A 14223-nucleotide genomic window follows, 5' to 3' on the forward strand; every position below is an offset into this window, starting at 1 on the left:
ATCTGGAGCTCAGGGACCAGAGCTCAGGGCTGTAGGGTTCATCTGCTGTTCATCCTCTGCACCAGTGTGTTTTCTAATCCTGCAGAAGAAACGGCAGGAGTTGGGAACTTCAATGTCGCAATGCTGCCCTCTACTGTAACTTCGTTGTAAGAACAGCAACACAGACCTAGCCTTCAATTCACAACACTCATCAAAGTTGCTGGTGAACGCAGCAGGCCAGGCAGCATCTGTAGGAAGAGGTGCAGTCGACGTTTCAGGCCAAGACCCTTCGTCAGGACTAACTGAAGGAAGAGTGAGTAAGGGATTTGAAAGTTGGAGGGGGAGGGGGAGATCCAAAATGATAGGAGAAGACAGGAGGGGGAGGGATGGAGCCAAGAGCTGGACAGGTGATAGGCAAAAGGGATACGAGAGGATCATGGGACAGGAGGTCCGGGAAGAAAGACGGGGGGGGGGACCCAGAGGATGGGCAAGAGGTATATTCAGAGGGACAGAGGGAGAAAAAGGAGAGTGAGAGAAAGAATGTGTGCATAAAAATAAGTAACAGATGGGGTACGAGGGGGAGGTGGGGCCTTAGTGGAAGTTAGAGAAGTCGATGTTCATGCCATCAGGTTGGAGGCTACCCAGACAGAATATAAGGTGTTGTTCCTCCAACCTGAGTGTGGTTTCATCTTTACAGTAGAGGAGGCCGTGGATAGACATGTCAGAATGGGAATGGGATGTGGAATTAAAATGTGTGGCCACTGGGAGATCCTGCTTTCTCTGGCGGACAGAGAGTAGGTGTTCGGCGAAACGGTCTCCCAGTCTGCGTTGGGTCTCGCCAATATATGGAAGGCCACATCGGGAGCACCGTACGCAGTATATCACCCCAGCCAACTCACAGGTGAAGTGTCGCCTCACCTGGAAGGACTGTTTGGGGCCCTGAATGGTGGTAAGGGAGGAAGTGTAAGGGCATGTGTAGCACTTGTTCCGTTTACACAGATAAGTGCCAGGAGGGAGATCAGTGGAGAGGGATGGGAGGGACGAATGGACAAGGGAGTTGCGTAGGGAGCAATCCCTGCGGAATGCGGGGGGGGGGGAGGAGAGGGAAAGATGTGCTTAGTAGTGGGATCCCGTTGGAGGTGGCGGAAGTTACGGAGAATAATATGTTGGACCCGGAGGTTGGTGGGTGGTAGGTGAGGACCAGGGGAACCCTATTCCTAGTGGGGTGGCAGGAGGATGGAGTGAGAGCAGATGTACGTGAAATGGGGGAGATGCGTTTAAGAGCAGAGTTGATAGTGGAGGAAGGGAAGCCCCTTTCTTTAAAAAAGGAAGACATCTCCCTCGTCCTAGAATGAAAAGCCTCATCCTGAGAGCAGATGCGGCGGAGACGGAGGAATTGCGAGAAGGGGATGGCGTTTTCCACAGCCTCCTCTACTGTAAAGATGAAGCCACACTCAGGTTGGAGGAACAACACCTTATATTCCGTCTGGGTAGCCTCCAACCTGATGGCATGAACATCGACTTCTCTAACTTCCGCAAAGGCCCCACCTCCCCCTCGTACCCCATCTGTTACTTATTTTTATGCACACATTCTTTCTCTCACTCTCCTCTTTCTCCCTCTGACCCTCTGAATATACCTCTTGCCCATCCTCTGGGTCCCCCCCCCTTGTCTTTCTTCCCAGACCTCCTGTCCCATGATCCTCTCGTATCCCCTTTTGCCTATCACCTGTCCAGCTCTTGGCTCTATCCCTCCCCCTCCTGTCTTCTCCTATCATTTTGGATCTCCCCCTCCCCCTCCAACTTTCAAATCCCTTACTCACTCTTCCTTCAGTTAGTCCTGACGAAGGGTCTCGGCCTGAAACGTCGACTGCACCTCTTCCTACAGATGCTGCCTGGCCTGCTACATTCACCAGCAACTTTGATGTGTGTTGCTTGAATTTCCAGCATCTGCAGAATTCCTGTTGTTTGCGCCTTAATTCACAACCCTACTTCCAACAAGTTTGAGGAAGAGTTGAAGTTCAAACTATTTATTCATTTAGAAATACATCAGAGTAACAGGCCCAGCCGGCCCAACAAGTTTGTCCCGCCCGATTACCCCTATGTAACCCTTTGGAATGTGGGAGGGAACCAGAGCCCCTGGTCACATGGAGAACATACAAACTCCTTACAGACAGGGACGAAATTGAACCTGGGTCACTGGCACCGTAACAGCATTACGCTACAATAAAGTAGCAGAATCAATACAGTGATGGTGCAGGGTTGGAAATGGAAGGACAGGGCTTTACTTCCCTGTACTGTGGAAGAACAGCCATCTATACAAACGCCATCAATAGGTGAATGCAATAATTCACAGAACATAGAAAACCTACAGCACCATACAGGCCCTTTGGCCCACAAAGCTGTGCCAAACATGTCCTTACCTTAGAAATTACCTCGGGTTACCCACAGCCCTCTATTTTTCTAAGCTCCACGTACCTATCCAGAAGTCTCTTAGAAGACCCTATTATATCCGCCTCCACCACCGTCGCCGGCAGCCCATTCCACGCACTCACCACTCTCTGCGTAAAAAACTTACCCCTGATATCTCCTCTGTACCTACTTCCAAGCACCTTAAAACTGTGCCCTCTCGTGCCAGCCATTTCAGCCCTGGGAAAAAGCCCCTGACTATCAAAATGATCAATGCCTCTCATCAGCTTATACACCTCTATCAGGTCATTTCTCATCTTCCATCACCCAAGGAGAAAAGGCCAAGTTCACTCCACCCATTCTCAAAAGACATGCTCCCCAATCCATGCAACATCCTTGTAAATCCTTTCACATCCTTCCTGTAGTGAGGTGACCAGAACTGAGCACAGTGCTCTAAGTGGGGTCTGAGCAGAATCCTATATGACTGTAACATTACCTCTCGGCTCTTGAACTCAATCCCACAGTTGATGAAGGCCAATACCTTCATAGTAGTAGTAGTAGTAGTAGTTATAGTCATAGTCATACTTTATTGATCCCGGAGGAAATTGGTTTTTGTTACAATTGCACCATAAATAATAAATAGTAATAGAACTATAAATAGTTAAATAGTAATATGTAAATTATGCCAGTAAATTATGAAATAAGTCCAGGACCAGCCTATTGGCTCAGGGTGTCTGACCCTCCAAGGGAGGAGTTGTAAAGTTTGATGGCCACAGGCAGGAATGACTTCCTATGATGCTCTGTGCTGCATCTCGGTGGAATGAGTCTCTGGCTGAATGTACTCCTGTGCCCAACCAGTCCATTATGTAGTGGATGAGAGACATTGACCAAGATGGCATGCAACTTAGACAGCATCCTCTTTTCAGACACCACCGTCAGAGAGTCTAGTTCCATCCCCACAACATCACTGGCCTTACGAATGAGTTTGTTGACTCTGTTGGTGTCTGCTACCCTCACCCTGCTGCCCCAGTACACAACAGCAAACATGATAGCACTGGCCACCACAGACTCGTAGAACATCCTCAGCATCGTCCGGCAGATGTTAAAGGACCTCAATCTCCTCAGGAAATAGAGATGGCTCTGACCCTTCTTGTAGACAGCCTCAGTGTTCTTTGACCAGTCCAGTTTGTTGTCAATTCATATTCCCAGGTATTTGTAATCCTCCGCCATGTCCACACTGACCCCCTGGATGGAAACAGGGGTGACCGGTACCTTAGCTCTCCTCAGGTCTACCACCAGCTCCTTAGTCTTTTTCACATCTGCCACACAGTTAACCTGCACAGCAGCTTTGAGTGTCCTAGGGACTCGGAACCCAAGACCCCTCTGGTCCTCCACACTGCCAAGAATCTTACCATTAATAATATATTCTGTCATCATATTTGACCTACCAAAATGAACCACCTCACACTTATCTGGGTTGAACTCCATCTGCCACTTCTCAGCCCAGTTTTGCATCCTATCGATGTCCCGCTGTAATCTCTGAGAGCCCTCCACACTATCCACAATACCCCCAACCTTTGTGTCATCAGCAAATTTACTAACCCATCCCTCCACTTCCTCATCCAGGTCATTTATAAAAATCACAAAGAGAAGGGGTCCCAGAACAGATCCCTAAGGCACACCACTGGTCACCAACCTCCAAGTAAAATATGACCTGTCTACAACCACTCTTTGCCTTCTGTTTGCAAGCCAATTCTGGATCCACAAAGCAAGGTCCCCTTGGATCCCATGCCTCCTTACTTTCTCAATAAGCCTTACATGGGGTATCTTATCAAATGCCTTGCTGAAATCTACATTCACATCTACTGCTCTACCTTCATCAATGTATTTAATCATGTCCTCAAAAAATTCAATCAGGCTCTTAAGACACGACATGCCTTTGGCAAAGCCATGCTGACTATTCCTAATCATATTATGCCTCTCCAAATGTTCATAAATCCTGCCTCTCAGGATCTTTTCCATCAACTTGCCAACCACTGAATTAAGACTCACTGGTCTATAATTTCCTGGGCTATCTCTACTCCCTTTCTTGAATAACAGAACAACATCTGCAACCCTCCAATCCTCCAGAACCTTTCCTGTCCCCACTGATGATGCAAAGATCATTACCGGAGGCTTAGCAATCTCCTCCATCGCCTTCCACAGTAGCCTGGGGTACATCTCATTCGGTCCCGGTGACTTATCCAACTTGATGTCTTCCAAAAGCTCCAGAACATCCTCTTTCTTAATTTCTATATATTCAAGCTTTCCAGTCTGCTGCAAGTCATTCCTACAATCGCTTAGGTCCTTTTCCGTAGCAAATACTGAAGCAAAGTACTCATTAAATACCTCCGCTATCTCCTCTAGTTCCATACACACTTTTCCACTGTCACACTTGATTGGTCCTATTCTCTCACATCTTATCCTGTTGCTCTTCACATACTTGTCGAATGTCTTGGAGTTTTCCTTAATCCTGCTTGTCAAGGCCTTCTCAAAGCCCCTTCTGGTTCTCCTAATTTCATTCTTAAACTCCTTCCTGCTAGCCTTATAATCTTCTGGATCTCTATCATTACCTAGTTTTTTGAACCTTTTGTGAGCTTTTCTTCTTGATGAGATTTTCAACAGCCTTTGTACACCACGGTTCCTGTACCCTGCCATCCTTTCCATCTCATTGGAACGTACTTATGCAGAACACCACGCAAATATCCCCTGAACATTTGCCACATTTCTGCTATTTATTTCCCTGAGAACATCTGCCCCCAATTTATGCTTCCAAGTTCCTGCCTAATAGCTTCATATTTCCTCTTACTCCAATTAACACTTTCCTAACTTGTCTGCTCCTATCCCTCTCCAATGCTATGGTAAAGGAGATAGAATTCTGATCACTATCTCTAAAATGCTCTCCCACTGAGAGGCCTGACACCTGACCAGGTTCATTTCCCAATACCAGATCAAGTACAGTCTCTCCTCTTGTAGGCTTATCTACATATTGTGTCAGGAAACCTTCCTAAACACACTTAACAAACTCCACCTCATCTAAACCCCTGCTCTAGGGAGATGCCAATCAATATTTGGGAAATTAGAATCTCCCACCACAACAATCCTGTTATTATTATACCTTTCCAGAATTTGTCTCCCTACCTGCTCCTCGATGTTCCTGTTACTACCGGGTGGTCTATAAAAAAAAACACCCAGTAGAGTTATTGACCCCTTCCTGTTTCTAACTTCCACCCGTAGAGACTCCGTAGACAATCCCTCCATGACTTTCTCCTTTTCTGCAGCCGTGACACTATCTCTGATCAACAGTGCCACGCCCCCACCTCTTTTGCCTCCCTTCCTGTCTTTTCTGAAACATCTAAAACCTGGTACTCTCAGTAGCCATTCCTGCCCCTGACCCATCCAAGCCTCTGTAATGGCCACAACATCATAGCTCCAAATACCGATCCATGCTCTAAGCTCATCTGCTTTGCTCCTGACACTCCTTGCATTAAAAAAGACTCATCTCACAACCATCGGTCTGAGCACATCCCTTCTCTATCACCTGCCTATCCTCCCTCTCGCACTGTCTACAAGCTTTCTCTATTTGTGAGCCAACCGCCTCTTCCTCCGTCTCCTCAGTTTGGTTCCCATCCCCCAGCAATCCTAGTTTAAACTCTCTCCGGTAGCCTTAGCAAACCTCCCTGCCAGGATATTGGTCCCCCTGTGATTCAAGTGAAACGCTTCCTTTTTGTACAGGTCACACCTGCCCCAAAGAGGTCCCAATGATCCAGAAATCTGAATCCCTGCCCACTGCTCCAATCCCTTAGCCACGCATTTATCCTCCACCTCACTCTTGCACACTTACCCGCATTCCTTCTAAAGGCTGTGTACTTTCCCTCTAAGGTAAAAGCAAGGAAAATTCATAAAAACTAAAATTAGCAAGTGTCCACAGAAAGAAAATTGCAACAACAGAGAGACAAATGTTTATGAGAATTCTTTTCATAAATTTGCAGATGAAATGCAGTACATTGCAGGACATGCATTTCACTAAAGGATGCAATTGCTGCATCCAGCTTATTAGACTGTGGCCGAGTTGGATTTGATACCCTGATGGTTACGGTGCCCTGACGCTGTGACTCAAATTTGATCTGCACAACTTCCCACTCCCAGCTTTGACAGTCCCTCACAATGACTCCACTCAAGCACACAATAATCACGGCCTGTTGCCAAGCAGGAGCCAGGAGAGAATGCTTTCCAACCCGGTGGCGAGGACTTCCTCACACTGCCTGAAAGGCATTCTGACATCAGGTCAATCAAACTCAAAACCCCAATGTGAAAGAGACTTCAAAGGCATTCCTTTAAACTTTCTTTTTCGGCTGGAGGAAGGAAAGTGTAAGAGAGCACAGCAAGGTACTGAATTTTAGATTCCTACAAACAGAAAAATAAAGCTGCAGTTTTCAAAGCCCTTGCCAAGAGGTACACCAACTCTTGCAGAGAGCAAAAGTCAACAAAGCAATTTACATTTCCCTTAAAACAGAAAGCGGTAAAAACGCTCAGCAGCATCTGTGGAGAGAGGAACTATTAGTGTTTCAGGTCTATGACCCTCCATCAGAACTGAGAGAAAGAGGAAAACAAGTGAAGTTTCAGTAGAGGAAGCAGTGTGCAGTACGTTGAGAAAATCTCCGAAAAGGCGAGTCCAAATGGCTTAATGGGAGCAGTTCCAAGCACATCAATCATCTCTGTCTGTACGATGTGCTGTAAGTGAAGAAGCCGCGCAGAAGCGATACCAACAGAACCTGAAGCAACATGATGGCAGACACAAATGGCTGGTTCCAAAGCAGACACAACTCCCTGGAGCTGGGGAGCTCCATACCAGGTCCTGACGATTGCAGTCTCAGTATCTGAATACAGGCTGCTCCCAGATTACAAACTCCCAGCCTAGGGACACCTCTACATATCAAAGAGGTGCCATAATATAATTAGACTCAAACATCTGAACTATATTCATACATTCATTCCTACAAACAGCAGAATCAGTTTCCTCTCCCTCTCTCCACATTTAGTAACTATTCTTTCTTATCAGCCTTCGATGCGATTCGTCACATTACTGTGGACGTGTTGTGACCATGCAGTGGCTTGTGTGGAGCCCCCAGGACACCGCAGATGCTGCAATCTGGAGCGATGAACAAGGTACTGGAGGAACTCAACGGGTCAGGCAGCATCTGTGCAGGGAAATGGATGGTCAACATTTAAGGTCAAGGCCTGAACAGGCTGAGGGTCTCAACCTGAAACGCCAGTTGTTAACTTCCCTCGACAGTTGCCGCCTCGTCTGCTGAGTTCCTCCAGCACCTTGCTTGTTGTTGAGTGACTTTGGTGTATTTTGTCGGTAAAATAGACACAAGGATGTCTGTAAAATCAGAACCGTTCTTTAGCCTGGGGTGGCTAAAGTGGGTTTGGTTAGTGGAGAATGGGAACTGCCTTAGACTGCTTGTCTCCCCTCTCGTTCTGCAGCTCAGACTAGGAATGCTCCGCTAAATGCTGTGGCGTTTACAGCCACACCTGTAACTCAGGTCTGTTCGGGCATCAAAAGGCAACTCCAGCACATGACCAACAACAAGAAGCACGCCGATGGCAAGGTCACCATGAGTGAGGGCTGGCGGTTTGTCGAGCGGTGATCCCTCCGCTGTCGGTTCCCACGCAGTTTGTGTGCATTTCTAAGGGGGAGGAATGCTGATCCCACCCAGCAGTCTTTTGTTCACATTAGAGAGAGGAGGAGGAATGCCAAGAGAACACCGGGGAGAGATGGTGAATAAAGATAAGGGCCCAGAGGGAGACCAGTCCTGTTTAGTGCTTGCAGTTGCCTGAAGCAAGCTGTTGCATTGTTGGCAACCAGTATGTGCTCTGAGAAGAATTAATAGGGAAGGAGAAAAGTCCCTTTGGAGGGACAAAGACAACAGCTCCCGAGCAGAAGCGGAAATTACATTGTTTAATCTTCTGTGGCCTATTGCTGCAGTATTATAACATCATTCTCTCCTTTGCTGTAAGTACGATTAAATCTTAATTTCTTCAACACGGACATCACAGGGAGCAAGCTGAATAGTGAGGCCAAAGATAAATCCAGAACACAGCGAAATATAATAGTCACCATCCCAGATCATGATTAGAGTCTGGTTGCCTTAGCAACAGAGCGGGCCCAGTTGATAGGAATTTGGCCTTCTGCTGTGTTCAGAGAATGGCCTGAGAATAACTTCCAGAATCAGCCTGGGCAACTTGCCTCTATCGTCCCAGCCACCTACCTGCAGGCTAAAACTCCCCTGGATAGGGAACTAATTGGAAGTGAATGGTGCAGAGCTGATCTGATAAATGAGGAACTGCCACATTAATGCCTCAGGGAGTCTGAAGCAGGCCCATGTAATGGGCATTGTTCATTTCCACAATGCTCAATCCATTAAATATGAAATTAGAAACAGAATTGCATTGAATCATAATTGTTAATAATTCTACATGGCAAAACATATCTGTATCTGTTTCAGAACACAGATCTCTGAGCAGCTGAGGATATTTGTATAAACTGTTTGGATTGCATGCAATCAATGATCTGATCTCATCCGATCTTGGAAGCTAAGCAGGTTCAGGCCTGGTTATTACTTGGATGGGAGATCACTTGGGAATACCAGGTGCCGTAGGCTTGCCTATGGCCATACTAGCCTGAAATCGCACGATCTCTACGATCACTGTTGATACAAAGCCGAGTTTCAACAATCCAGCATTAATACAGGTCTGTTAATCGTGACCACTCAGGCAACAGGATAGACACCCATTCTTACCTGCCTTGGGTCCGAAGGACCTGTAGGTGACTCCAACTCAATGGTGACTGGACCATCATTGTGTATGTGGACTTGCATGTAGGCTCCAAACTTTCCATCTGAAATGAAGCAGACCAATTTAAACTGATTACACAACTTCTGTCATTTTCAGTTTCCTTTTATTTATTATTCCTGTTCACTTTGAACATTGACACCACCCTCCACATTCACAGTTATTAGCAACAACTCTAGGGTCTGACACAAACAAGATTATTACAACTGACTCGAGACATACTTGCTCATACTGACACAGAGGGAGGTCAGTCAACCCAGAACCGGAGATATAGTGAAATGTTGAAGAGGTTGGGCACGTGGTCAAGTGGTTAAGGCATTCGACTAGCGATCTGAAGGTCGTGAGTTCGAGCCCCAGTCGAGGCAGCGTGTTGTGTCCTTGAGCAAGGCACTTAACCACACATTGCTCTGCAGCGACACCGGTGCCAAGCTGTATGGGTCCTAATGCCCTTCCCTTGGACAACATTGGTGGAGAGGGGAGACTTGCAGCATGAGCAACTGCTAGTCTTCCATACAACTTTGCCCAGGCCTGCACCCTGGAGAGTGAAGACTTTCCAGGCGCAGATCCGTGGTCTCGCAAGACTAACTGATGAAGAAGTTAGGACTCCCCCCCTCCCCCCACCCGGTGTGTAGAAAAATGAGAGGAGATTTGATCAAGCTAAATAAAATTACAAGGAGTATAGGGAGATGGAGATGAGTCCATGGCCAGATCAGCCATAATCATATTGAATGGTAGAGCAGGCTCCACAGGCCAGATGGCCGACTCCTGTTCCTATTTCTTATGTCCTTATGTATAGATAGGGTAAGCGCAAGCAAGCTTTTACCAGCGAGACTTGGTGAGACTAGAACTAGAGGTCATGGGTTATGGATGAAAGGTGAAATGGTTGAGGGAAACATGGGGGGGGAAGCTGCTTTGTTCGGAGGGTGGTGAGAGTGTGGAAGGAGCTGCCAGCAGAAGTAGTGGATGCAGGTTTAATTTCAACACTTAAGAAAAATTTGGATAGGTACATGGATGGGAGAGGTATGGAGGGTGCAGGTCGATGGGACTAGGCTTAATAATAGTTTGGCACAGACTAGATGGGCTGAAGGGCCTGTTTCTGTGCTGTTGTGCTCTACGACTCATTAAGTCTGTGCTTGCTCTCAGCAAAGCAATCCTATCAGTCACAATCTCGCCTCTCCTTATTTCTCCATAGCCCTGCCACTCACTCTCTCACTGGGGTCCCCTTTCAGTGTCTTGCCACATAGTGTACCTCCACCACAGGGTCACAAAGTGGCCAGTTAGCTTCCCCAACACCTCTTGGATGTGCGAAGAAACCAGAGACCTAATAAAAGGTCATTGATCTGCCACATCAACTCTGTTTCTCCCTCTGTAGATGCTGCCTGGCCTGCTGAACATTCCTGCTTTATTCTTTGGATTTCCAGCACCCATGGCCTGTTGTTTTCAAAAACAATCAACGGAGTTTGTTCACTCGCCATTGGACGAGTGTGACCCCTTCAACTCCCAGCAAGCTCAGCACCACTCAGGGCCTGCTCAACCGAAGCACCATCAACTACCTTAAACTTTTATTCCCTCCACCAGCAGCTAGAGTGTGTTCCGTCTACAAAATGCACAGTCCAGTCAGTTCCAACAACATCTCCCTAAACCACAAACTGTCACCATGAAGGGCAGAGGCATCGGGTGCAAGAGGACTACTGCTAATGGCAGGTTCCCCTGCAAACCACACCATCATCACTGAGTCCAAACCCTGAAACTCTCTCCACAACAGCATGGTGGGAGCACCTTCACCAGACGGACTGCCGCCCTAAAAGGAGGTCAGTGTGGACTCAGCTCATTAGGGTGAAGGCAGCTCATTAGGGTGTTTTTGGGGTTAGGACATACAGCGAATATCAACTTCAGTCACTAGCCTTCAGAACTGAATATGCATTGAAGATTAAATCTACAATGCAACTCTGAGCAATGACAACACCGATTTAAATTTGTTATCTGTGCGTATTTGAGTGTCTGTAGTATGGGTGCAAAGGAGGGAGGTGTGAAAGGGGTGTGTATTTATAAGGAAGCACTGTAAATATGGATTTGTTTGAATTGCTCTGAATTTTTCTTTGATCTTTAGCACATAACATGAAGTGTAGGTCTTGGGCCAAGGGTCTCAGTATGATGCCTGCTTTATCTTGTTTTGTCAAAGAAGGATGCTGCCTCATATCTACCAGAACTTTCATTCACACAGCAACACACCTCCTCAAGTGCTATTGAGGATGGACAATAAATGCTGGCACTTGCCCACATCCTAAGAAACAAGTATCCCATAATGCACCAGTTCCATTTTCTCTCACTCTCCACACATCCAACAGCCTGCTCTTGGCTCTCGTGTTCCTCATTTAGCACCGGTTAGTTTCCTGGTGGTTATAATCCTGCCTCGTTTCCTTCTTTACTTTCTGCCTTGCTCTCCAGCCCCCAGCAGGGAGAAGCGACACTGGTATACAGGCCAAGACAAGCTGCCCAGTGTCGAGGCCTTCAAGTTCACAGCAGGCCTTAAGTAAGCAGAAGAAATTGAGCTGCAGAAGGTAAAGGCATTACTTACATTACCAAGGGATTAGGATGAAAGGGAATGATTAAACATCATCTATAATTCAACTACTTAATGCATTTGCAGTTACTTTTATATATTAACAGCACCATTACCAAACAGGAATGATTGGTAATACTATCAAATCAAGCCTGCTGGCCAACTCTACAGTTAACAGGCAGGAAGCTGCTGGTAACAATGACAATCATCAGCCTTTGGACAGCAGCAATCACACTCACTGCCTAACATGGAAGACCAGGATTAACTGGCAGTTTCAGACCACATCTGTCAGCTTGATCTCCCACTGGAGTCCACATCTGGCCTTGCTGTGATTCCTGGGCCTGCTCAGGCCTGCAGAAGGATACAAGTTGCTCACCACTTCAATGGGAATTGTAGGACCACAGCCGGGTAGGTCAGTTGCTAATCTTCTCCGATTATTTTGCTGCTTTATTTTAAAACATAACTTTCATCATAAGTTTGCTAGCTATTTTAATTCAGAAAATAACTATTAACCTATTTATTTTAATATTTTTAATTTTCATTCAATAGATGTGGGCTTCTCAGACTGAGGGAGGATTTAATTGCCCCTTCACAGCTGCCCTCAAGAAGGTGGCAGTGAGCTGCCTTCTTGAACCGCTACAGCCCTTCAGCCCTGCAATGCTGTTCCAGGATTTTGACTGAATGACCATGAAGGAACGGACCTCTTGTATGCAAAAGGTGAACTTCGTCTCTCATTGTGCTCCCATCAATGGCCTGCAGACTACCATGATCCACGCACCTTATTGTCCACCTGCACTGCACGTCGTCTGTAACTGTAACACTACACTCTACAACAGGCACCATCCACAGAAATGGATAAACAGCCGGCGTTTCAGGCCGAGACCCTTCCTCAGGACTGGAAGGGAAGGGGGAAGACAGCAGAATAGAAAGGAGGGCCAAGGGGATGGCATTTGCAGAATTTCTCATGTTTAAGATTCTGCCTTCTGTTTCTTTGTACTGCCTCAATGTCTTTATGTATGGAATGAGCTGTCTGGATCTCATCTCATAGATGGGCCGATAATAAACCATCAATTGCTCGGCCCCTTGTACTAAACTTCATTGCAAGATGTATTCACCCACCAGCCTGCGTTCTAACATTAGTTCTGAGTCCAACCCTTCTAAACAGTCACAGATCAGTGAAACAAGCCTTTCAGCTGACTTGAGTCCACACTGACCATCTTTACACTAATCCCACCGTACTCCAATCAATGGCCTACGGACTACCATTCACCTACTGGCAGCTGTTTACAGCCATCAGTGTGTGGGAGGAAACCAGAGCATCTGGAGGAAACCCAGGGATACAAGGAGAAGGTGCAACCACCACTCAGACGGCACAGGAGGTCAGGATTGAACCTGGGTGGATGGAGCTGTGAGATAGCTGGTCTATTTACTAAGCCTCTCTGCTACTTGTGTTTAAGACTTGAGGTTTCGTTACGCTTCTTTACTGTGGCTCTTTTCATCTTTGCGTTTCTCCATTTAAAATCTCTCGGCCTTTATATTCTTTGCTCTAACATTATTGTCCATGCTTTCAATTATTCAGATCCCAAGATCTGGGATTCCTTTCCCAAACCTCTCTGCCTCTCTCCTCCTCATACCTACCACTCAGGCCACAGTTAGTATCACCTGTCTTAATATTTCCTCACATGCCTCTGAGTCAGAATCTATTTAGGGGATATGCCCTGGTACACTGAACAAGTAATTATAAGACCCAAGCTCCCAAATTCTTCTGGGTTATGATAGCGCAAGTGAAATGTGGCGACGCCTTTCTGGCAGCATACAAACCTACTAACTACACTACTGATCACACTTTTTATGGACCACGATCAATGCAATCAATAGCCTGAAACTTCCCTTTCAGAGTCGAGCTTTCGAACGGCCTGAACGATCTGGCATTTTTGCGGTGTGAACTGTAGTTTCGGAGGTGCAGGATTGTTGCAGTGTGGCGCGTTTGGGCCGAATTAAGGTGGTGGAGCCAAGGTCCAGGAGCGAGGAGCAAGCCAATGCTTGACAATCGCAGGAGCGGATCTGGAGCCGATTCAAAGCAGCAGATCTGAGGCGAGGAGAGCTGAGATGAGGCGGTAGGGCCTGGGCCCTCAGAGTAAGGAACGAGCCGGTGCTTGATTGACTTAAGCGCCGGGCCAGATTGGAAAGATTGGGTATGGGCCAAATCAAGGCAGCAGGACCCAGTCCCCAGAGCATATCGAAGCTGCAGGGTCCAGGTCTGAGAGTGAGGACAAAGCTGCTGATTTAAGTGCCATGCCAGACTGAGAAGGTCAGGGCTTCAGAGCCGGAGGTGAGGGATGAGCTGGTGCTCAGCTCTCTGCTCATTGAGGTTTACT

At 46.9% G+C, this 14223-nt stretch overlaps 1 protein-coding gene across 2 annotated transcripts in view; it reads right to left on the minus strand.

Moving 5' to 3' along the window:
- The window catches only part of dtd1 (D-aminoacyl-tRNA deacylase 1), a 174566-nt gene that overhangs the window by 120143 nt on the left and 40200 nt on the right, over nucleotides 1–14223 (minus strand). For both annotated transcript variants that reach the window (XM_072265590.1, XM_072265592.1), the window contains exon 4: nucleotides 9231–9328. In XM_072265590.1, the coding sequence (XP_072121691.1) occupies nucleotides 9231–9328 (98 nt within the window). The remainder of the gene's footprint in view (nucleotides 1–9230; nucleotides 9329–14223) is intronic.

The sequence above is a fragment of the Mobula birostris genome, chromosome 8, assembly GCF_030028105.1.
Source record: "Mobula birostris isolate sMobBir1 chromosome 8, sMobBir1.hap1, whole genome shotgun sequence".
Lineage (NCBI taxonomy): Eukaryota > Metazoa > Chordata > Chondrichthyes > Myliobatiformes > Myliobatidae > Mobula > Mobula birostris.